General features: G+C 44.9%; 1 protein-coding gene across 1 annotated transcript; it reads right to left on the bottom strand.

Moving 5' to 3' along the window:
• Positions 1–1,571: 1,571 nt before the first annotated feature.
• On the bottom strand, positions 1,572–20,387 carry GPD1 (glycerol-3-phosphate dehydrogenase 1). The gene is made up of 8 exons (XM_048490922.1): positions 20,329–20,387; positions 18,369–18,546; positions 11,795–11,935; positions 10,833–10,971; positions 8,821–8,933; positions 8,007–8,240; positions 2,920–3,026; positions 1,572–2,303 (listed from the first exon to the last, which is right to left on the bottom strand). The coding sequence occupies exons 1-8, from the start codon at positions 20,367–20,369 to the stop codon at positions 2,207–2,209; spliced, it is 1,050 nt and encodes a 349-aa protein (XP_048346879.1). The 5' UTR covers positions 20,370–20,387; the 3' UTR covers positions 1,572–2,206.
• Between the last annotated feature and the right edge of the window lie 4,625 nt (positions 20,388–25,012).

The raw sequence follows: 25,012 nt of genomic DNA on the forward strand, positions 1-25,012 counted from the left end.
GCAGGGGCGACTGAATCAGCTTTGTCAATTTCACATAGCACTTGATGTTAATGTCCAGGTACAGATACAAAGCAGGGTGATTGGATCAGCTTTGTCAATTTCATATCAAAATTGGGAAGTAACATTAAGGTTACTTAATACACTGTGTCTGCAGTTAGCAGAAAGTGAAATTGGCAGGGGAGTGCTACAGTAATGATGGTATGCTACTGCAGCTGTAATTTGATAGAAAAATGTGTTTTTGAGGTGGGACTACGTATTTCTCTTTTTTAATTTTTTGAGTTGCTTCTACAATATAACTGAGCAATAATGCTAGAGAGCCTGTGCAAAAAAAAAGGGGGGGGGATGAGGCTTGTTCTTCTGAGTCATGGAACAATGTGTTTTCAACAGTAGCATGTAAAATAAATGCAAGGGGTGGGGGGAGCCCAAATTGATAGGAGGAAAGGATGTGTGTGGAATGATTTCACAGAAAATGTTTCCAAGATGCAAGGTTTGATCACTGGGAAAATCTGTGGTAAGCTGTGCATGTGGAAAGGGCCAAGCGCATGCAGAACAAGCAGTACTGGCAACTTCTGTTCTCACAGGAGTCACTGTGAGTTATAATCCCAGCTTCCTAGCCAGTACTGAAGGGATAAAAAAGTCACATTTGGAGGAGTGTTAAATGATCACCCATCTGCAATATTTTCAGTCTGTTTTCTCCTTAGTAAGCCATGCTGAATTCAATTACCCAATGTCCCAAATAAGCCCCTCAGCCAATGTCATTTTTAAGTATGCGCCTTAGCGTTTTTTACATATGAGCCTTGTGGCAAGGGTTGCACCTAATTGATTGAGATGCATTCTTAACTCATTGTAGTTGTTACAAAATATGTGGGTGATGATTGTATCTAGTTGACTGAGATGCATTCCTACCTCAATGTAATCGCTAGAAGATAAATGTAATTAGCCTGCTATATGTTACCACTGCTGTAATGGGACATTCTTCCCTTGATCTCTTCTTTATGGCTTCACACGCTTTGTAGATAACTAGGTTTACTTACCCCTGACACCTTCTACTCTCATGAGAAATGGGATATTTCCGTTACTCTGTGGGAGCAGGAGGCCAGGTGGCTTTATCTCTATCTGTTGCTGACTTGGGGCGCCTTAGCTCCGAAGTAACTCTTTCTCACATTCTTTGAGAAAATGGGAGGGGGGGGGGATTATTTCTGAATAAGTGGGGTAGCAAAAGCCAGGCTCACCAAAACTGGCTTTTTACAAGCTGGGAGCTTCGTCGCCTTCCAATAAACGCTGCTAATCAACAACACAGAGTCTGTTTATTAATTCAAGGACCAAGACCTAACCCCTTGGCTGCCAGAAAGCTGATTTGCATTCTTCCACACATAATGTTTGCATGTGAAAGATCATTTAAGCATGTATGCCTGCTACATTTTGATTCTGACAACTCTGGGGGGTGGGGTGGGGCATATAAATCTCATGTACTTTATCTTGTCCTCACAACATGCCCTGCTGTTGCAATTGCTGCATTTTTCAGCCCCTCTTGGGCAATTTGGTGTCTGGAGGCCAGGACTCAAACTTGGTAGTTTCTCACATTAGTGTTTATTCCTTCGTAACTGAATATTCACATTCTGGGCTAGAATTCCTATTTTCATGGTTACCAGAGATGCTGAGGTTAAACCTCATCTAGACAGAAAGAGCCTGGTGCTCATTCTAAGAATGGAGGGTGGTTCTCATAATGGCATAAAAATTCAGGAAGCTTTGAGTTATTACATAAAACTAACACGTGAGTTAGAATAGATAAGACTAATGGGTTTAAGGTTTGAACCCTCCACAAGAGAAGTTAAAACCAAGGCACAGAAATCAAACAGAGAGGAATCCATCCAAGAAAATTGCTCATGATAGATAACAGCTACAGCTTCGCCTTCTGTCGATACTGAGTCTGGGGATGCTCTAGCATCTGGCAAGAGCTTAAGCAGGAAACTGAATCAATCCAGTTCACAGTGGTCTAAGGCAGGGACTGTTGAATTACAGGAGCACCTCTCTCAGAGTGTTGATGCAGTTACTCCATCCGGGATTCCGAGTGCAAATTCTTCTGTGTGTCCTAAGTGCAAATTCCCATGGCCATCAATGGTCTGTGGTAGTTCCTTCTCTTCTTTTGGGGATAGCAATGGCAAAAATCCTGCCTCTTCCTTGTTGCGACAAGTGCAGAGGCCAATCACAGATGTTCAGGGTGGTTTTGCAGGCATTTGATGAAATCAGAGACAGGTTTGCCTTCATAGCAAATCTGGTAGACAGCAGTGAAGAGTGGGAACCTGTGAAGAAGGAAACCATCAGAGAGTGAGTAGCCCCAACCTAAAAGGTCGGCTTCCCAAATGGATGGAGAGCTGGTCTGAGGATGAGAATCAGTTTGAAGCCTGCTGTGGCATGGGGAGATGACGAGGGAGGCCTACAGAGCAGTTATAAACACACACATAAGACTGGTATTGCTTCAAAAAAGGCTGAAACGGTACACAGGTAGAGCTGCAAGCTTTAGCCAGAAATTAATCAGTATATCAACAGAGATGGTGTTCTTTTTGAAGATTAAAGGTAACTTGTTTACTTAAGACAATTCTAATTAGGGAACAACAAATGAAATTAAGATAGGGTTTACTTCAAACGCACGAATGACTGATTTTAATAAGTTCTTCCTTCAGAAGAGACCCCTCTATGTCAAATTTTTGGTTTTAAAAAATAGCAGCAGTTAGCAATTGATCAGGCAAGCAATCAGATGCCTTCGTTAACTAGACGTTACTGTGTCAGTCGACACCCAACAAATAAACCATCTATGTTTGACTATCCGAGAGGTGTACTGGGGACCAGGCACAGCACAGCTACTGGCAAAGAGGTAAAAGAAGCATCCAGCAAATGGGAGAAGGATAAAGGACTCACTTGTCCACCAGATTCTTGTGCTTGAGGATGTGTTGAAGCTCTGCTGATGTCTGAGGGCCCTGCAGCTTCTGCCCATTGAGCATCTCCTTCTCCAACTGCTCAATAGACTGCAAAATGCAAGAATGCACAGTATGAATGCCACACAGCGTCTTGCTTTCAGTTGTCCCTTCCCTCCAAACGACGTGGGCCCAGAAAAGGTAGGGTGACAGATCTTCCAACCATCTAGGGAAATTTTTTCCCCTCATAGCTTTTTGCTATTTACTCTCAGTGAAACCCTGAAAACTGTGCAGTGGAGTGACCTGGGCCAAAAGCACCCCAAATCATGCAATGAGCTCAGTTCTGCAGCATCTATTCATGCCTGAGTGGAATGACAGCCCCTGGGAGTAGTGAACATGTTCTCAGAGGCGTAGCTGGGCCAAACTGCACCTGGTGCGCAGTGTGCTTTTTCCGTCCCCCATGGCGCCCCTCCACCCTCCTTCCCACACTTACCCTAGTTCCTTTTCTTTTTCTAGTACTTTTTCAGCCTGAAAAAAGCAGCCTCTTTACAGTTCAGGCTGAAAACTGCCTGAGGAACTATACTTCCCAGGAGACCTTGTGAGCCCCAAGGTCTCCTGGGAACTGTAGTTCCTCAGGCCATTTTTGACCCTGAACTGTACATAGGTCGCTTTTTTCATCCTGAAAAAATACTAGAAAAAGAAAAGGAACTAAGGTAAATGTGGGAAGGGGGCGGGGGGCTGCATGGGGGGTGCAAGGAAAAGGGGGAAGGGGCAAGGGTGATTTTCTGCCCCAGGCGTGCGCTCGGTGTGCCCCCTTACCGCTCCACCACTGCATGTTCTGAGCCTGAAATGACAGCCTCCAGAGTGAAGTGAGCCCCTGTCATTGAAATCAGTGTAAGATATTTCACTTCACTCTAGAGTGCCAAGTCCCACCTGGTCTCTTGTGTGGGATGGGGAGGGGTAGGGTTGCCAGATCCATAATGTAAATCTTCTGAAGATTTGGGGATGAAGCCAGAGGACAAAGAACTCAGTGGAGTACAGTGCCCTAGAGACTACCCTTCAAAGCACCCATTTTCTCCAGGGAACTGATCTTTGTAGGCTAGAGATAAACAGATGAACAGTAATTCCAGGGGCTGGCAAACCTATTCTACTCTTAGGTTTGTGATCACAGGTGCAGAGTACTGATTTCAATAATAAAAGACATCGTTCCACCTTTGGACCTGTCATCCCAGTCCCAGAACATTTCTGCTAGTCCTAGGGGCTGTCATTCCACTCTGGGACTTGGCATGTTCAGTCTGTGCTGATAAAGACCAGGAATTCAGGTACCCCTGCCAATACTTTTGGTAGGGAAAAGCAGACGCAGAGCTGAGATGGCTGAGTACTACTTGGTGAAAGTCCAAGATTTGTACACAAAAATGACTGAGATATTCCGACACTTCTTAGGACTACCAAAACCTGAGATTACATTCAGAGGTAATTCATCAATGTTTATTTACAGCCTTAGGCCAGATATTACAACAAAATACAATAAATGTATAATAAAATGAATTTTAAGCAGAATAAAACAAAACAGTACATTCAAAACATGTCACTCCTATTTGGAGGTTCCTAAAAACCTGTTTGTAAAAACACCAAGCAAACATTTAGGATTATCATCTTGTCAGTCCCAGCTGTTAAAATAGAAATAATAGTATTTCTATCTCTACCCAGAAATTTACCAAGGATAGAATTGATCAAAAAATCTCATTCCTGTCTCATATTATTACAATCAAAGATAAGATGTGTTTCGAGGGAACCATCATGACAAGAACAAAGGCAATCTTCCGCTGGACTCTTGTTAAATCTCCCAATAAGTGCACCTGTTCTAACTCAGCTGAATTCAATTGCCATTTGTGCTTGATCCTTCTTTCATCGCTGGAATGATGTCTACTTCAGGCAAGGGTGGGTCAAGCATAATAAAATTTTCTTGACATATGTCTATAGATTGTGATGACTGCAGTTTTCCCTGTGATTTTGCAAATGTGCATTCTCTGCTCTTTATTAGTTCCAGCAGTTGGGATTCCAGCCTATCTATAATCCTTTTTTGCTCTAATTCGGGTAAGGCTAGGAAGGATTTTTTAACGTTGTCTTCCAAGACATTGTTGTCCATACCTTCCTTTTGGCACCCAGAGTCTATATCAGCCACTACTTCCATAGAATCTGGAGGGCACTTCATCACTTTCATACACTTATCCAACCTCTCTATTTTCCTGTTGCGCTCTCTTCCTTTGAGCAGGAGTCAAATTGGATAATAATGGTCAGATACAAACATCCTTAAAACTTGAATTGGGAGTACTCCCTTAGTCGCTAAGTATGATCTTTTACTTAACATTAGCAATGGAATTTTCTTGGAGTAAAATGTTAAGATTTATCTCGGTTCCTGTCTCTTATAACCCAGTTTTTCTGTAGAAAGCAGGTTCACTTCCTGGAATAATAATGCTCTTAAGTGTCTCCTTGCCAGAAGTAATTTACTCCAGTCTGGGGTTATACCACCATACTTGCAGACAGACAGACAAATTTTATTAGGTAACAATATTAATTTGCAGGGTTTCCTTAAATCTCTTTCTGTCAGAGGGGAGCTAGGGTTTGACCCTTTGGGAGAGACTATATGATTCTTTGCCTGCTCCTGTATTGGTATTTCCTCTCTCAGCTTCTCCATGCTACCAACAACTTTATTTAATGTCTCATATAAACACTTTTGTTCTTCTAATATATATTCAGTTGTAACAACTGTCAGGGCTAAAAGAGGGCTTTATCTTTAACTTTAGGCTTCTCCGGTGATGCCATTTTATCATTGGGTTTGCTACGCCCCCCCCCCCCCCCCGGGGTTTATTAAGAGCTTTTGCAACAGCAATTTCTTTCAAGGGTAAGTCAGTGAATTCATCCCCTTCGTTGTCTGTTAAAACCTCAAAGCGGTTGGCAGTTAAGCTACCCCTTATAGCCCATATTCCCTGCCCTTTGGTCCTTAACCTCTGCCACACCAGCCTCTGCCAAAAACTCCAGATTCTGTAAAATTCCCAGTGTTGCAATCAGAACTAATGTTACAAAATGTTGTAAACTATTCTGAAGAAAGAAGCTGCATTCCCTTGACAAAGGATGTTTCACATCTGGTACTGTGTAAACCAAGGTGGGTAAAAATAGGCCCCTTTGAGAACTATGCTCCTCTGTAGACTACAAGGCATGGAATATCCATTCCATCCTTAGCTGGGATTGCTCTCTCAAGCAAAACGTGGGTTTGATCTGCTATCCTTTGATCTCAGCCACTACTTTGTGCCCTGCCCTCTTCCCATGTAGAAAATAGCTTTAATGCCAGTACTTCCCTGCAGGAACTGTGACAGCCTGTCTTTGCCATGCTGAGCAAATCAAACCCTTTTCACCTCTCACTGCAGTTGCCTTAACTTGCAGATAATTCCAGCTCTTCTCTGCATGCACAGTGATTAGGTTTCCCAACACTTTAAAAATAAGTACTGTCCTGGGATTGAACGGTTATAGACCATATCTTATTTAAAGTTGAAAATCTTGTTTGGGAAGGGTCAGACAGACTGGGTGGCCGTGATTCAAACCACTGTCATCCTAACATACTGTGCCAAAGTAGTATCTGATCCTGCTTTCTGAAGTATGATCGGTTTTCTGATCCTTCTGTCAATTCACGCCTCAGCCCCAGTTTAGCAAGTCTGCTCAGCCAGACTCCCATTTCTACCGGTTCCTGATACATGCCTCCGTGCCGGCTCCTGCCCTCCTGCCTGTGGCTGCAGTTCAGTGCCAAGCAGCTCAGCGCCAAGCAGCTCAGTGCCGAGGCGGGCTGCCACTCAGCACCAAGGCGAGTGGGCCCTGCCTCAGCTCAGCGCCGAGCACGTTTGGTTAAGATGTTCGTGCCCAATGCTCAAAACTGCTGAAGCCAGTTTAGAGGAAGATGGAATCAGTAAGAGGAACTGATTGGTTTCCTTCAAGTACAACTTGTTACTGTGGTTACCAGATTACAATTATAGAAGCAAAAGACTCTGAAGAACTTGACCATTAGTGCAGCATGTTAGCTAAGAAACTGGTCTAAACTGGGGCTCAGCCTCAGTTCAGATGTTGCCTCTCCCATAAATTTATGCATTGCTTCCATGTGGAGGTTTTATTCTGGTTTGACATCCAAATTGCCATGGGTTTTCTTGGCTGCCATTCGGATGACATTTGTCCTCTAATCATCCTCATTCCAGATTTATTCCTGCGTTGTTCCAAGCTTTGCAAAACCTGGTTTAATAAGATCAGCCAGCAGAGATTACAACACAAATATGCATTTCTGCACATTTTTGAAGGCCACCATCAGTGCCATTTTCCGTGCCTCAGCCCTCCCCCCATGGTTGCCATTCTCTCCCATGCCACTAGGCGGCTTTTAAAAAGAACAACTGAGAATTGCTAAATCCCTAGCAATTTTTAAAGTGCCCAAAAGTTCTCTGGCGGCTTCCATGAGAACGGCGGCCTGAGGCAGGGGCGAGGCACAGAAAATGACCATGTGGACTTTCTCTTATCACTACAGATGCCCCTGCTATTTGAGCAGTGATAGAAACTATGCTGAGAACCTTGCCATGTGGAAGCAATCCAGATAGCCTCAGGCAAGCCCACTGTTCTCTTCTGCTGCATGATGACTAACATATTTTAAAGGTATGTGAAACACTGGCCTGGTTTGGATGGCCCAGGCTAGCCTGATCTCATCAGATCTAGGAACCTAAACAGGGTTGGTCCTGGTGAATATTTTAGTGGGAAACCACCAAGGACTACCAGGATTGCTATGCAGAGGCAGGCAATGGCAAACCACCTCTGAACATTTCTTGCCTTGGAAATCTTACGGTATGCAAGTTGATGGCAATTTGCGCACACCCACATGTGAAAAGTTTGGAACACTCTGCAGTACTTTACAAATGTTAAGTATTAATTGAGGCAGGGAAAAAGTTAGTTCTGTTTTAGAGTGTTCCAATAAATCCTCTGTTGTATCAGTATACCTCAAGAGACCCTTGGCAACCCTTCAATATTCTTCTACACTTTAAACCACACTGACTTACTCACCTTGCCAGTCTTGGCAAAAGCCTCCGCTACTTTGCGATTCCGGCCCCCGTAGCAAGTCGTGATGAGGTCAGCAACCCCACAGCTCTCTAGGAAGGTGGCAGAAGTAACAGGGCCCTTGCAGAAGATTTTGGCAAAAGCAATCATCTCCATCAAGCCCAGCCGGATCACGGCCGCCTTGGTATTATCGCCAAAGCCCAGCCCATCGCAGAAACCAGCACCAACAGCCACCACATTCTGAGGGAAAGGATGGAGATAGAGTGTTCATTGCCAGCAAGGACTTTCCCTACTCTAGCTTTGCAATGTTCTTAAGGTAGACAAGCAGATAAGCAGTAGACTGTCTAGCCTCTGGTGTTCCAAGCAGGGCTACAAACAATGGATCCCATGGAAAGGTGGCAGAGATGGGCATCTTTCCATGGGACTCAGTTGTTTCCAGTAAACCCAACAGGGAAAAGGTCATGCTGGAGAAACCCAACTTTCAATTAGCTTTAGGCTCCTATGAATAGCTTCGGGGGAGGGTACCTAATAAATCTAAAATATGAATGAATGAATGAATGAATGAATGAATGAATGAATGAATGAATGAATGAATGAATGAATGAATGAATGAATGAATGAATGAATGAATGAATGAATGAATGTTTTCCCCCCACAATGTCTTGTCTCCAGGAACCGCCATATAGGTTTTAGGTGAATGATAGATAAATTTCTTCTGTGCAGTGCTAATGTAGTGTGCCACCAAAGGCCTTCCCTTGGCAACAGGCCAAAGCCATTACCTGAATAAGCCAGTCCCTCAAGAGCATCAAGAGTTCCATACCTTGAGGGCACCACAGATCTCTACAGTGTCTGACTCCTGCACCACTGTGATTCGGAAATTGGGTGTCTGCAGCAGGTCCTTGAGGATCTGTCCATGTTCTGTATTCCTGCAACCTGCAAAGATGCAAAAGAAAGACATTAGTAGAAATAAATATTGCTTCTTCCACAAAGTGACCTATGAAGCCATGTTATATTCAAGTCATTGGTCCATGTAGCTTCATGCCGTCTTTGACTGGTAACAGCTCTCCAAGGGATCAGGCAGAGGTTTTCCTCAGCCTTTTACTAATATTTCCAGGGATTCAGGTTGGAGCTTTGTGGATTCAAGGAACCTGTTCTACTATTGAGTAATTGATCTCTAGGAAACTGACAACTTGCCTCATTATTGATCTCTAGGAAACTGACAACTTTCCTTATTATTAGCATGGGAGTTCTTCAGCAGAAGCAAGGTAAAAAGATGAATGGAAAGTGATTTGGGGCACTGTTTTTGGATCTCCAGGATACAGGGAGGAAGGAGGATAGACACAGGCAGAAAAAAGAACAGGTGAATGGAAAAACTCAATTCTGTAGTAATCTGCTGGGCTCTATTCAGACATGGATGAAAACTGCCTCAGAAACAGTGAGTTCTTCAATGGGATTTCCTTTCTGAACAGCTTGCCTAGTTATTGACTATCACACTACTTCTAGTCCTGCAGTCAAAGATGTATCTTTAACCAATTAATTTTTACTGATTTTTACTCGTGGAAACGGTCCTTAGAACCAAAAAGCAAAGGTCTTCTAAAAGGAAAATATCTTTAACAGGAGACAACACTTTTTTTTGGAGTGTGAAGCATTTGCTTTGTAAAACTGTGTAGATATTTGTAATAACAAATCTTTGATACTTCTGGGAAACTCTGGAAACTTCTGTGGCGGTGAACAGAGCTTGGCAGGGGGTGCCATAGAAGAATCCCCAAGGGCAAATGGGCCCTCACATTAACAGGGAAAATTGTCAGTGGACTACTGCCCTGGAGAGTTGTTGACAATCACAGCAGATGGTTGTCTTGGACCCTTCAGCAGCAGCAGTGACTGGGCCAGCTCATGCAGCGCAGTGGGAGGAGCCTGTGGGTGAAATGGAACCCATCATTGGTCCCAGTGGCTGAGTCTGAGCTGAGTGGCTTCTCTGTGGTGCTGGCTTGTAGCACAACAGCTTAGTGCTCAACAGTGCTGCTCCCCAAAGCCATGGTTGGCAGCACCTCCTGGCTGCACACACGTGACCTATGCACCATCAGGCAAAGCGCAAGCAGTCAGTGAGAGTGGCGGTGAGGGCAGGGCAGGTTCATGAACGCAGGCAGGCAAGCAAGAAGGGCATATGTGGAAAAGGAGATGCTAGGGCAGGGGTAGGGAACCTGCGGCTCTCCAGATGTTCAGGAACTACAATTCCCATCAGCCTCTGTCAGCATGGCCAATTGGCCATGCTGGTAGGGGCTGATGGGAATTGTAGTTCCTGAACATCTGGAGAGCCGCAGGTTCCCTACCCCTGTGCTAGGGGGAAGGCAGGCTGAGTGGGAGGCTGGGAACTCTCTGCCCTGAGCTCCCCAAAGTCTGGAACTGACCCCTCTTAGCCTTGAGATCAGACCAAGGCCTTTAATTCACTTGATGCTGCAGGAACACCTCATTCTTTCTTTGGTTCTGCCATTCCCCTTCCATAATGCACACATAGATTCCTGCTCGTCATAGTAGATGGGGAAGGAAGGTAGATGACAGGATCAAGAAGGAAAGAGGCTGTCCTGCAACACTGGAGTTTGAAAGGTGCACATTTCAGTGTAAGAGATCATTCATACTTCAGCAATAAATGTTCCAGTATATCCACAGTATACACAATCAACACATGGAGCTGTTAGACAGAGCTGCAGAATACCCCAAAGCACATGATGAAGGGAGGGATAGTGGAGAACTTGGGGTACAGAACATTTCAGAAGCTTCCATAGCAGCCTCCCGCTCCCCCCCACTCAAGAACTGTAAGCTCGAACTTATTACCAATTGTGGTCTCACAGAATTTCTCATCTGCCACCTCATTGGCAATGTTGGCTCCCATCAGCACACTCATCGCAATGCCCAGCTGTTCATGGATAATGTCTGATATCAGCTTCAGCCCATCTGGGCCCTCATCAACACCCTGTGAACCAACCAAACACACAAGTCATGGTGGCTCAATAGGCTATCCTGAGAGTACTGTGTTAGCCCTTAGTCTTCCGTTCTGTGGCCTGACAATGCTAAGCCCAGCTTTGGCTCAAGAGGTCAAGGGCAGGCCTCTCATATATGCTCCCTGTGAAGATATCCTGTAGTCCCTCACCCAGTTCAAACTCCAAATCTATATTTATAAGTATTGGCCAACAATCCAAGAGCTACTCTGTTATGAAAAAAGAGTCAGTGTAACTGCAATCATATTAATTTCACAACTGCTGTTTGTGTGTGTCCTTTGGGGACCAACTATAGAAGACTGCAGAGTAGCCATTTTTCAATCCCCTAGCTCTCTCACCCAGAGTACTGCCTCCTCTGAAATCTCTGATGCCAAGTCTGCCTCCCCCAACAGCGATACATGATCTTGTAATTTGTACAAACAGCTCTAGAATTAGTATTTTCCCCATCTTCTACCACCACAGTTTAGAATTCAAAGGTCAGCCACACACACATGGATTTGAAAAGTGGGGAAATCCCAAACAGACTGTGGTGTAGTTAGAGAATATTAGGGTGTAACAAATCTATATTAACTGAGCTCCAGCCTTTGATTCCAAGCTGTTGGCTACCCCATCCCAGGTATTTACCACCAAAAATGCTATGAACATTTAAATGCTTCTCAGCACATCCAAACAAACCCTTTTAAACCTGTCCTGGTTAGTTCCTAAAATAGTTGCAGGCCCACCTATCAGTTCCTTGCAGCCGGCCAGAGCCTCCCACTCATGTTCAGAATGGGGCCCACCCCCTCTCCCCACTCACACCTTGATGAGTGACACCCCTATTGTTTCTTTCTTGACGTGGCCCTTCAGCTGGTCACAGAGCTTCCCGATGAACTGATGTGGTACTACGAAGAGGAGGATGTCAGCATCAGCCGCAGCCTTCACTACATCTGGCACCGCCACCTGCAGCAGGTGAGACAGGAGGAAGTCAGACCAAAGGCAAAACACTCATGGACAGACAGGAGGGTGGGTTGGTGGCTCCGATGGACCCTTGGCCACTGCCAGAAACCCTCAAAGCGTCTGTATTGTCAACACAAATCCTCCAACACACACTGGATTGTTGTCATGGATAAATTATGCAAAACAAACATTTTTTCAAAAACTTTACAAACTTTATATGCTTCATACTCAGTGGTGGGATTCAGCAGGTTCGCACCACTTCAGCAGAACTGGTTGTTAAAATGGTGCTTGTAAACAACCAGCTGTTAAATTATTTGAATCCCACCACCGGAACCGGTCGTTAAATTGTTTGAATCCCACCACTGTTCATACTGGCTCTCTGCAAGAGAAGGGTAAGAAAATATGCAATAGCATTCAGAGGTGTAGCAAGGGGGGAAAGCACCTGGTGCACTGGTGCGTCCTCCACCCCCGTCCCACCCCGGAACACCCCAGCCATGCCCCCAGAACACCCTTGCCACACCCACACAGGGGCGCCCCCCGGTGTGTCACCCCCCTGCCTTGGATCTACGCCTCTGATGGCATTGGAAAGTTGGTCTCCTGAAGACACTCACTGAACCTCATGCTGGCTGTGAAGATTTAGCTCACTCTCATGGTAGTCTTTGTGTTCACGAGGGCTAGCAACTTGCATTTAAAAACAAAAGCTAAGATGAAGACGTTTGAACCCAATAGCAGAGTCCTAGTTTTATCAGCACTTGTGGAGAATAGGCTCCGTGCTGATCATAACACATCCAAATGGAATTCCAAGCTCAACGACAGGCTGCAGAATGAACAAGGCTGAATAACAGATGGGAAGTGATGCTTGTGGAACCAAACCCTGTGTCTCCCCATTGGACACTCACATTCAGCTGAAATGCCACTGACATCTACTCTTTGGTAGGGGTGGGCAACTTTATTTTTATTTGGTCATTTTCAGATTTGGCTTGAAAATTTTTTGGGAAAGCTGAAAAAAAGCCAATACCCCAGATGGGCTTTCCTGAACATTGTCGGATTTTTAAAGACAAACCCCCCAAAATACAAGCCCAACTCCGCTGAATCCAGGAATTAGCTGAGCTGACCCCTGTATTCAATTGCATGGGGCCATCTCCCCACTTATGAAGTCGAAACCAGCTTCACGAGTGGGGAGGGCGGGTTGCTTGCAGTGACCGGGGTTTCTGATCTCTGCAGGCAGCCCTACTGGCCCTCTCCTCGCTTGCAAAGTCAACCCCGCAGGCAGCTGGGAAAGCCAAAAAAGCTGAAACAGCCTGGGGGAGGGGATTTGAGGGGGGAAAAACCCTCTGGAAAAAAAGCTGAAATGGGGGGTTTGGTCATCCTATTTTACCAAATGATCAGCCCCTGCTCTTTGAGTCTGGTTCTTCCACCAGTTTCCCACCCATCTAACTATCCTAGATTCCAATTTGTAGTCCTCCAGTTTACCCATCAGTACATCATGAGGAACTCTGTTGGAAGCTTTACTGATCTTTGTTTTCCACCTCTCTCCTGACCCTGCTCTTTTCAACCTGAGGATCCAGACCCAGTGTGTTCTTTGTCTCATTACAAATTTTAATTAAATAATGTGTATAGGGAAAGGTTTTGTGGCTGAGTTTCTATGTATTTCAGATTCAATTTGGGGTTTTTTTGTATTGTGATCTCATATTCTGGAGAAACAAGAGGACACCCCCCCCCACACACACATCTGTCTCTTGAAGGAGCCTTCCGTAAACATAGACACCTCAATATTTGTCCCACCAAAGCTATTCTGCCCCCCCCAAGTGAATCTGTTAGAGGTGCTCTGTACTTGGCTCGGACAGAATGGGGGAAACACAAGCCAGGTTCAACAGTTCTTACAATGGGTTTATTACTGGAGAGAAACAAGACCCTAACGCCTCCCTTGGGTCTATCTAAGTCAGAGTACTTGCTTGTCTTGAGCAGGTTTGAAGCTGTAGACTGTGTCTTCTCTTGGTTGCTTTAGGAAAGTCCACTGTATCTTGCTTCCTTTCAGCTCTTTCAGTCTTTTTCCAGTTCTAACTGCTTTTAAACTTGACTTGTGCTCTTTGGACCACCATATAATAATATGTACGACACAAATATTCCAGTTTCCAATTACCCTTAACTCCTCTCTCAGACTGACTGACTAAAACTAAAACAGGGGATTGCTGGGTAAAGAAAGGAAACTGCCTATTGGGAAAATATCTTAAAGGGACAGGGGCTAACTAAAATCCCTCCCATAGAAGACTTAACAATGAAATAAAACCATGCTAACTATGGGGAAACTGAAGCTTAATGGGGAAATAACAAAAGCCTCTGTAGGGGCATGACAATAGCCCATGACCTTATATCATCCAGAATTGTGTGATTACTGGCTGGCAATACTGGCTTTATTATAAAGCCTGAATATCTCTGAGGAGACTGGGTTGTTCCAGCGTCTTGGAACAGAATTCTGCCTCTTGGTGCAAAAGTTGACTCCCTCTGCCCAAACCAGAGGAAGGTGAAAGTGAGTGCTCTATAGTTTAGCATAGCTTTCTGACAAAACCCAAAATGAAAGGATGGAGAACAATTATCCACCCAGTATACTGAAGCCAAGATGTAGTACTGTTTTTTTAAATAGGGAACTCAGTTTAGATTTAATTGTTGCCATCCTCGCCACAACTACTGTTCAACACTTAATCAGTAGACACTTCCAAGAAGATATTTCTGGGCTTTGGTTGGAAGGTTGCCACTTTTTATTCTGGCCCTGTTCCAGTGCTTTAACCACAAGCAGTTACACACAATTAAGCAGGGACAGCTGTCCCCCAATCTTCATCTTCATGCCAAGAAAAGTGTTGCTTTAATTCCTTAGTGTCAAGCAGCTGTGTTACTCAAGCAGGTCCAATGAAAATGGTGGCAACCCTATTTGTCAGAAATTCGCGAAGGCAAGACAGTTTACAAGAAGATGCCCAGTAGCACCTTAAAGTCTGATAGAATTTATGCCAGCATATGTTTATGTCAGGGCCAGCCTTATTTTCAAAGTCCTTTTTGTTATTCCAGAATAAATCTGATCTTTATCTTCCCAGATATGATTCTTGTTTTAAGTATAATCAAGCAGGTCTAGAAAGACTTGCCCAAAGATTTCTAAATTGAGGATCTATTTCTGGACGCAAGACTACAAGCACAGGGGTGAGGCCAGGGTTGGAAATTGCACAGAACAGCTTTCTGTATTCCAAACACAAGAGTTACAACTGAGCTTGGGGAATGTCTCGTATCTCACTCCTACCATTTGTTACCCAACCGAGCTCCCTTACACTCTGCTAGCACCAGGAAACCAGATCACTTAGCAAAGGGAGAGAAGGTTATTTATTACTTTGGTTACCAAAGCAACATATTCTTTGATGTACCTTCTGCTGGATGATGCACAAGCCAGCTCTTCTGTGTTCTAGGACAGTGAACACATAATGCTGCCTTACACTGAATCAGGCGTCAAAGTCTGTACTGTCTAATCAGACTGGTGGCGGCTCTCCAGGATCTCACACCAAGGTCTTTCACATCACCTATGGCCAGATCTGTTAACTGGAGATGCCAAGGACTGAACCTTCTGCATGTCCAACTGATGGTCTACCGCTGAGCCACAGCCCTTCCCACTGAGAAGGGAAATCTGCTCCAATAAGCCTTATAAGCCCTTCTCTGGCTCTTTATCAGCTGTGTCATCTTATCCTTATGCTCTTCTTAGAATTCAGTTGTATGTCTTTACTTGCATAGCCTTGCATTCCAGGAACGGGATGATTACTTGCATAGCCTTGCATTCCAGGAAAGGGATGAGAATCAGACCATATACATTAGACAATGCACAGTTGGCAGCATTTCCAAGAGAACAGACTCCATGTAGAACATGGTCTCTGGCACAGAATTTGGCCTTTTTTGTTCCAAAGGAAGGCTCTATTGTTGAAAATCTGTAGCTCTCCATCCCTAGGGTTCAGGCCAGGCTGCAATATATATTTTAAAAATAAACCACACACAAAATAGTATCTTCAAGAGGTACTGCAAGTCCTCTTTATTTTCTATATCTTTCAACGGGGTATAAAATGCTGGCACTTTTTGGGATATTTTCAATTTTAAACTAAGTTTTAAAATTGTAATGTTTGAATTGTGATTTTAATTCTGATTTCTGCCCCAAGGGAAGGAGGGATGCAAATATTTTAATAAAGAAAGGTAGGAAAAATAAATGAAATAAAAATCCAGCCTTTTCCGGTTAAAATCTTAGCCCTAGGAAGCTAAAGACCTAGGTCAAACATGCAGAAACAACATGTGGTATATGTACCACACTGCAGGTTGGGGATCATGTATCATATCATAAAACGCCTCCTCTCCCTCCAAGAGAGAAAAAGTTTTAAGCCTAGCCTTGCAGGCTCTAATGTTTTTAGATTCCGAACTTATCTTTAATCCCACTTTTTAAAAAACTTTTTGTATTATCTCTGCCTTTCTGCTTTCTCTCTGGAAAGACTAGGGACAAGAGAGAATACCGTTCTTGAACCTTTAATAATGGAATTGAAGAAGGGATTCTGGCATGCTCAGCTACTTTTGCTGAATTACCTTTTCACAAATCTTGAAACATAAAGGGGGTCTCTAGAGAGCCAGCGTGGTGTAGTGGTTTGAGTCCCCACTTCTTCACATGAGCGGCAGACTCTTATCTAGTGAACTGGATTGGTTTCCTCACTCCTACACATGAAGCCTTCTGGGTGACCTTGGGCTGGCCAGTTTGTTCAGAACGCTCTCAGCCCCACTGACCTCAGGGAGAGCAAGGGAAGGGCTTTGTAAGTCGCTTTGAGACACCTTGCAGGGTATAAATCTTTTTTTGCACCTAGCTACCCCCCTTTCTGCATTTTCATCCGTTTTCCTCCAATTTCTTCTTCATGGAAAAGAAAAGGGTAATGTTTATTTATTTATTTATTTATTTATTATTTGATTTCGTATACCGCCCTATCCCCAAAGGGCTCAGGGCGGTGAACAATATAAAAGCATATATAAACATAAATATATAAAAGTTTAAAATTTTCATTCTAAAACAGTATCCCACGAACCCATATGCAACCCTCCCAAGAAGAGTGATGGGTCCCGATGATGTTAGGGACCCTATACAGCAGGGGGAGGATGAAAGCAGGGCACCCTCAGCGGCTGGTCTCTCCGAAGGCCCGGTGGAACAATTCGGTCTTGCAGGCCCTACGGAACTCTCCAAGGTCCCGCAGGGCCCGGACAGCTGGTGGTAGAGTGTTCCACCAGGCAGGGGCCAGAGCCGTAAAGGCCCTGGCCCGAGGGGAGGCCAGCCGCATCATTGAGGGGCCAGGGATCTCCAGTAAATTGGCCTCTGCTGAGCGCAGAGGTCGACTCAGGACATATGGGGTAATGCGGTCCCGAAGGTACGAGGGTCCCAGGCCGCGTAAGGCCTTAAAGGTCAACACCAACACCTTGAAGATGATTCGGAACTCCACTGGGAGCCAATGCAGCTGGTGCAACACAGGCTGGATATGATCCCAGATGGCACTGCCTGTGAGCAGACGTGCAGCTGCATTTTGGACCAGTTTTAGCTTCCGAATCAGATGCAAGGGAAGGCCCGCGTAGAGCGAGTTACAATAGTTGACTCTTGGGATGGCCTGGAGAGGCTCTGTGGCTCAGTGGCAGAGCACATGCCTCGCAGACAGAAGGCCCCCAGGTTCTTCCCTTGATGTCTCTGGTGGGAGTAGATGTGGGAACCACTTCAGCCCTGGACAGCTGCCACCAAATACTGAGCAAGACGGGCTGACTTGATATAAGGCAACTCTGTATAGATGTAATCCATTTGTGGTTCCCGATTCACCAAATGAAGACCAATAGTACTTAAAGGACCCCCTTCTCCCATACAAACCTGCTTTGGGCTAAGATCTGTGCTGCAGACCCTAGCGAACGTACTACCATCTTCTGAGGTGGGCCCTAGAGGGCATGGCAGCACTATGGAATAACCTCCCCCACAGTTTTCTGAGTTTTAGGTACCAGGTAATATACCTGCAGTAACAGTAAACCATTTGGAATACCAGAAAGCAATATGCAAATGATACTGAGTTTGGTTGCTTCACAATGTTGGCCTTTGGGCCCCAAATTTTTATGAATGGTTAGGGCTACTGTTAGAAAGGGTAGAATGGGTCACCTTTGAGATCAGATGTCGGATGCTATTAAAGAGCAGCAAATAGAACTGACACCATTTATTAAATTTACTGGTCCCTACTTGGGTTTCCTGCCTCTAGCACCCAATTGTCTTGGGCAGTCTGTGATGGGTGCCCAACAGCAGAGTAGACAGGCAGTGGGAGGAGCCTCACCTTGAAACATGATTTGACTTTCTCCTGACACCCCTCCTCCCCTTTGCTTCCCTCCTCTATCCAGCTTAGAAACATACCACGTTGGGTGGCAGCTTGTGGCCCGGCAAATACTTGACATTCTCATGCTGTGTGTTGATGATCTCCGTGAGCTTCTTGCCTCCAATTTCCTCTTCAAACACCCACATGTTCACCGTGCTGTCAAATTTGTCCAGCTGGGCTGCATTGCTACCCACTATTTTGGCAATAGCTGAACCCCTGTGGGAGGAGAGAGATGGCAGCACAGTCAGGAATGAAAGGTCCTCTGCATGGGCTTACAGTGGATTCTTTCTTCTACTGGGGGCATCAAAACTCCAGCTGAGGGCACTGGTGCAGGGCTGCGTGAAAAGAGGCAAGTGTGTGCCTCCTTTCAAAGGATTAAGATGTTTACCTTTTTGTTCTAAAAGTAGCTGAGAGAGACGTGTTTTTCCCCTCTCCCAGTGTAAATGAATAATAACACGTCAGAAAACTGTATCTTGAAATATCAAACATTACTAATCACCTATGACTAATATTAAAAACAAAAACTCAGAGGAAGACTCTGGAGAATGCAGTGTCTAGGGATGGAGTAATCTTTTTCAGGGGAACCTGGGATTATGGCCCTTTTGCATTTAGAATCTCTCATAGGAACTTCAATGAGGAATTGTCTGAGTTTCTGAATGAATGAAAAAATGAAAAGGAGGTAAATGTAGTTAAGATGGGTTGAGGCAGGGGCAGGCTCCCAAGCACCAAGACTGCCATTAATGGGTAACAGACAGGAAGGACACTGATTTATAGATAATGTTGCCTCACAAACAGGGAAACAACAGGTCCTTGTCAGAGGGGAATGGACTAAAATTGATGGCAGAGAATGACTATTTCCCACACTATTTTTCATACTTAAAATTGTTTCTACAATGAGAGGACTTCAGCTCTTTGGCCTAGGAACCTCTTTGCCTCATTTGAGGAGGTTTAATCAGTACAGAGGGGAAGGCACTTTGCACATGCTCAATGCACCCTGATTAGCATGCGGCTGAGCCAAACCCTGGTACTGAGAATCACTGGCAGATCTGGCAAAACATGGGTGAGCACTGTATGAAACTGGAAAGCGTTAAAGGGAGACACAAATGCAATTGACACAAATGAATATCCTTCAGCTTCCCAAACAGCAGTGGTGCTAGAAAGAGCCCTTCTGAGCCCAGAATGCCATGAAGGCACCATCGCTTTGAGCGGCAGGATGTTTCTTCCACAGGACCAGGAAGGAAATATGGGCACTCAGCATTCACACAGAGGAAGAGCCCGACTTAGTATGAAATCTCCAGTCTCTGAGAGGGTTTAAAGCCAGGTTAGGCGAGTACCCCGGGAAAGAAAGCCTTGGGGTCCATTCCCACTACATCACTGATCAGATATGCCATCCTATTGATTGGATCAATTTACACTGCGTAATCCGCTTCGGGTCTTGGTGAGAAAGGCAGGCTATAAATAACAGGAAACAGAAACTAGTAAAATAAAAATCCCCACAAGCACAACTCATCCTGCGGTAAGGAGGTGGCTCCTTTGTGGTGACTACCCACAATTTTGGGTTCACTCATGGCAGAAACCTTAGGGATGCCTGCTTGTCGAGAGACCAGCGAGTTCTCTTTGGCACGTGCTCCTGACACCCTTCCCTAAGTCGCCCAAGACAGGGGCGTCCCCCTTGTCCCCACGCTGGGAAACTGGAGGGAGGGGGGCATCGGGCCACCCCTTTATGCAGAACCCATGGCTTTTGCGGTGTCCCAAAGCCGCTGTCCACCGGGCTGCGTCTACATAGCACTGGATCGCAGTCATTCACCTCCTGGATCGCCCTGCCCACGGGCAGCGGAGAAGGACTGCTCTAGTGCACCTGCAGCAGAGCGCTATCCAAGGAGCTCTGAATGCAGATTTGGCTACTACGACAGACTCCACGATCCCCTCATTGAAACTTTGCTCCCTCCGTTTCCTTCATGCACAACTCCCCCCCCCCTTCCCCCCGCCGCCACGCACCAGTTGCCGGAGCCCACGATGCAAACTTTCTTGCCACCCATCGGGCCAGGCTGCCAGGCTGTCAATCCTCCCCCCGCCCTTCTCCCGCCGCCTTTTAACTCCTCGGCTCCGCTCGGCCACGCCCCCCGCTCCCTCCCACCCTTTCCTTGCCGGGAAGGAAAAATCAGCTGTGCCCACCCCGCTGAGCAGCAGCTGCCCCACCAGAAAAGGACAGAGGCGAAGGAGGCGCACGTTAAATTTCATGCAACTTTCTCGATTCCCCAATTCCCACCCACTTCGGGATTCTCATAAATTGGGCAAAAAGTGTGACAACAGTCACACACACTGTGTGTTAAAGCTGATCTTCCCTCGCAGTGTTGCTGCTCTCCAATCTTGTCTGGATGGCTGGATTTGAAAACAGATCATTGGTACGTTTCTCAACAACAAGGAATGTCTACTCAATGCATGGCAGCTGTGAAAAAGGCAAACTCTATGCTGGGGATAATTAGGAAACGAATTGATAATAAAACCGCAAAGATTGTCATGCCCTTATATAAAGCAGTGGTGCAACCACACTTGGAGTACTGTGTTCAGTTCTGGTCGCCACATCTCAAAAAGGATATCGAAGAGATAGAAAAAGTGCAGAGAAGGGCAACGAGGATGATTGAAGGATTGGAGCACCTTCCTTATGAGGAGAGGCTGCAGCGTTTGGGACTCTTGGAGAGGAGACGTCTGAGGGGGGGATATGACTGAAGTCTATAAAATTATGCATGGGGTAGAAAATGTTGACAGAGAGAAATTTTTCTCTCTTTCTCACAATACTAGAACCAGGGGGCATTCATTGAAAATGCTGGGGGGAAGAATTAGGACTAATAAAAGGAAACACTTCTTCACCCAACATGTGATTGGTGTTTGGAATATGCTGCCACAGGAGGTGGTGATGGCCATTAACCTGGATAGCTTTAAAAAGGGTTTGGACAGATTTATGGAGGAGAAATCGGTCTATGGATACCAATCTTGTTCCTCCTTGATCTGAGATTGCAAATGCCTTAGCAGACCAGGTGCTCAGGAGTAGCAGCAGCAGCAGGCCATTGCTTTCACATCCTGCATGTGAGCTCCCAAAGGCACCTGGTGGGCCACTGTGAGTAGCAGAGAGCTGGACTAGATGGACTCTGGTCTGATCCAGCTGGCTTGTTCTTATGTTCTTATGTCTTTGTCTGTTCCTGCATAGCAGGGGGTTAGACTTGATGGCCGTTGTGATCTCTTCCAACTCTAGGATTCTGTGAAATGCTGTCAGTAAAGGGGGCTTAGAATCCAGACAATAATTTAAAGGTACATTCAGGTTTAATTCAAAACATGTTTATTGATTCTGGCCATAGGGTATGAAAATTTCCCACAAAACTATAAAATTAAATCACATAATTTAAGTAATTAAAAAAATAGATCTTAGACAACAGTCTTACAAATTACAAAGTCAATTAAATATCCAAATCATGCTACACTTTTTGCGACTACTTTGGCTCTTATCTTTTTAGCAGCCACTGCAAAAAGTGAGTCATTTTAAGCAATAAAAGGTTCATTGTTGAATAAGAGCATAACCAATTTAGTAACAATGTTACCGCTGCCTAGAAGCAATTTGTCCAAAAATGTAGCCCTAGGTCAGGGGTAGGGAACCTGCGGCTCTCCAGATGTTCAGGAACTACAATTCCCATCAGCCCCTACCAAGCACCATTACTCATGCTGACAGAGGCTGATGGGAATTGTAGTTCTTGAACATCTGGAGAGCCGCAGGTTCCCTTCCCCTGACCTAGGTTCTGCATACAAGGGACAAATTCACACACACAGTAAATGATATAATTTGTGGCAAGAGCTCCACAGATACAGCAATGCAAGTATATTGGTGTCTGAGTATAGCATCCAGCTAGAAGTGTGGTGCCCAATATTTCTTTACCAAATATCAAGCCAACAGAAGAGAGTTTTAAGTAGCTTTATTTGCAAAGAAAGGGGAGCTGTCCCCACATGGGCAGACTCTACCAAAACAGTATATACACAGCATGTTTATTCCCTTCTCTTGAATTCGCCACACCCTCTCTGTTCCCCCATTGGCTAAGGGTACTTAAGAGTCACAACTTTCTGGTCCACCTATTTATATGTTCCTCCTTAATGTGTGGCCCCCTTCCATATTCTTCCTGTATGTTCATTATAATACAGTTTGTTGTCAGAACAGGAGGAGAAGTTAATATGTATTAGCCTATTAAGCATGCTCAATATGTACAATTTGATACAAGCCTGCCACAAACATCCTCCCTTATGACTCATCTCCTCACTCCTAGTAGAAAACACATTTCTTGTTTATCACAGAAGAGCTGAAGGCACAGTCTGAAAATAGAACTAGAAAATAGAAGCTTGTTCAGGCTTGAGTAATGTTTGTATGGTAGGAGGCCCTAGTATTGTTTTTTAAATTGTACTAAACCATGGAGATAATTTTATCCCGGTGATGGTTGATCTATCTTTTGCCACATTGCACTGGCACATCCATTCTGGGATTGTAAATCCTGGTAGAGAAGGATTGAGTGAGCCACCTGTGATAGTACACCAGTTAAGAATGTCTTTAAAATGAACTGACCAGGTTGAATTTTCTTGTGTCATCATCTTAAAGCATTGGTTGGACAGCAAATTAATGTATGCATTTGTTTTTCCCCCTAATATTGCAACAAAACATGGATGCAACATCTTACAAAGGGTAATCCTACAAAGGGTAATCCAACATTTTACAAAGGGTAATCCTAGTTCAGCCTGCATCATGGCCACTGGGTAGGGCCAAGATCCTTAATAAAAACCGTAATTACTTTCGAGCTCTCTACCAAGATCTCATTCCAGTCACAGACTGGAAGTTGGGAAACTACCTTATTCAAATATATCTTAACTGCAGGTTCTATTAAAAGACAGCCTCTAGTACAGTGATGGCAAACCTTTTCAAGACCGAGTGCCCAAATTGCAACCCAATACCCACTTATTTATTGCAAAGTGCCAACATGGCAATTTAATCTCAATACTGAGGTTTCAGTTAAGAAAAAAATGGTTGACTCCAAGGTGTGCGTTACTCGGGAGTAAGTTGGTGGTAGTCGGTGGCTTTGCTTTGAAGCAACCGTGCAACTCTTCCAACAGGTGAATCACAACCCTAAAAGGGTTTACTCAGAAGCAAGTCCCATTGCCAGCAACCGAGGTTACTCCCAGGTAAAGGATCACGCTTTAGTTCTTCCCATGAAAATCAGTGGGGTTTAACAGCGCTTAACAGGGTTTCCTACTCTGCTTCCCCAAAACTAGGTCTTAGGTTCAATGCTAATAATCGAGCCCAGTGGCCAAGGCCAGCCTAGATGTGTGGGGGGGAGGGGAGATTTCCCCCCCCCACATGACGAATTCTATTTGCGTGTGCCCACAGAGAGGGCTCTGCCACCTCTGGCACCCGTGCCATAGGCTCGCCACCACTGCTAGTATAATAACATTTCAAGATGACTCCAATTGTTTTTAATGTCGTGGCCCTTGTGATGGTTATATGTGTTTTCTAACTTAGTTTTTCATGAAAAGTTATCCCCAAATGTTTGAAGTTATTACATTGTTCGAAAGAGATTGGGGATTTTGTAGCATTTTATTCCCTTCCCTCCCCCCCACCTTGCCACTGAAATTAAATCACTCTTTTCACATACTTTTCCAACATGGGCTCATGCAAAAGTTACCCACCTTTATAGCCTGCAGGGGCCCTGGCCCAGGTAGCAAAGGTCAAGGAAGAAACTTAACAGCAAAGCACATCTCACAATCTCAACCTGATAACAAGTATGTGGAATGCGGGAGACAGCAGGTGCCCTTTGGAACCAGGGGCATGACTGGCAAGCCGCAGTTCTGAAAGGAAACTCAGGCATGAGCTGCAGCCATCTAGTCCCCTCCCCCCATTTGTGGTATGGAACTGTGGCCGGCAGAGCTCTAGATTTAATTCAAAAATCACATTTAACTACCTTCAGCATTTAGCAAGATGCGTGTGGAAGGAGGGTTCCCTGCTTGGAGACATTGGCTTGTTTTACAGTTCCAGAGACTGTCCAGTAACATCTACATGATGCCTGCCAAAAAGTAATTTCCAACTCCAAACAAGGGAGTAACTGAGAAAGGACATAGCCACTCAAACGTCATTCAGCATGCTCTGAAAAGCAGGGCTTTCATCTAAAATAGGCCATCTCTCTGAACCAAAAATCCAACATCCCGGACTGCGTGCAGAATGCTTCTGAGAATAGGAAGACTGCATTTCCCCATACTCGTAGCACATACATTTACGTCCTATATTTACTTTGCTCCTCAGTGGTGTCTAGATGTGGCATACATAATTCTCCCATCCTCCATTTTATCCTCACAGCAGCTGCCCTGTGACATACATTCCTACTTGAGCAAACTTTGCTGTGGAAGAATCAGTTTCTTTCCCACAAAGAGAGGGTTCAAGCCACTGTAGAGCAGACCTTCGCCTTCCTTTCACAGCTTGCATTGGAACGGCGCTGATGTTCAATGACTCAGCTCCCTGCAACCTGAGAAAGGGGATGTGGAAAACCTAGTCTAGTTAGGTGTGTTGCCTAAGCAACAAGCAGCAAACGTTTGCCAGTAAGTCAATTAACTTGTGTAAGACTGTTAACATGCAAAGCCCTTTTGTCATCCTAATTCA

Source organism: Sphaerodactylus townsendi, linkage group LG03 (assembly GCF_021028975.2).
Source record: "Sphaerodactylus townsendi isolate TG3544 linkage group LG03, MPM_Stown_v2.3, whole genome shotgun sequence".
NCBI lineage: Eukaryota > Metazoa > Chordata > Lepidosauria > Squamata > Sphaerodactylidae > Sphaerodactylus > Sphaerodactylus townsendi.

Bases quoted from the DNA above. Each gene is read 5' to 3' on its own strand.
- GPD1 (XM_048490922.1), bottom strand. From the start codon at position 20,369: ATGGGTGGCAAGAAAGTTTGCATCGTGGGCTCCGGCAACTG. The intron at 11,936-18,368 runs GTATGTTTCTAA...CACCTGCTGCAG, and splicing joins ACAAGCTGCCACCCAACGTG to GTGGCGGTGCCAGATGTAGT. The intron at 10,972-11,794 runs GTGTGAGTGGGG...GTTGGTTCACAG, and splicing joins TAGGGGTGTCACTCATCAAG to GGTGTTGATGAGGGCCCAGA.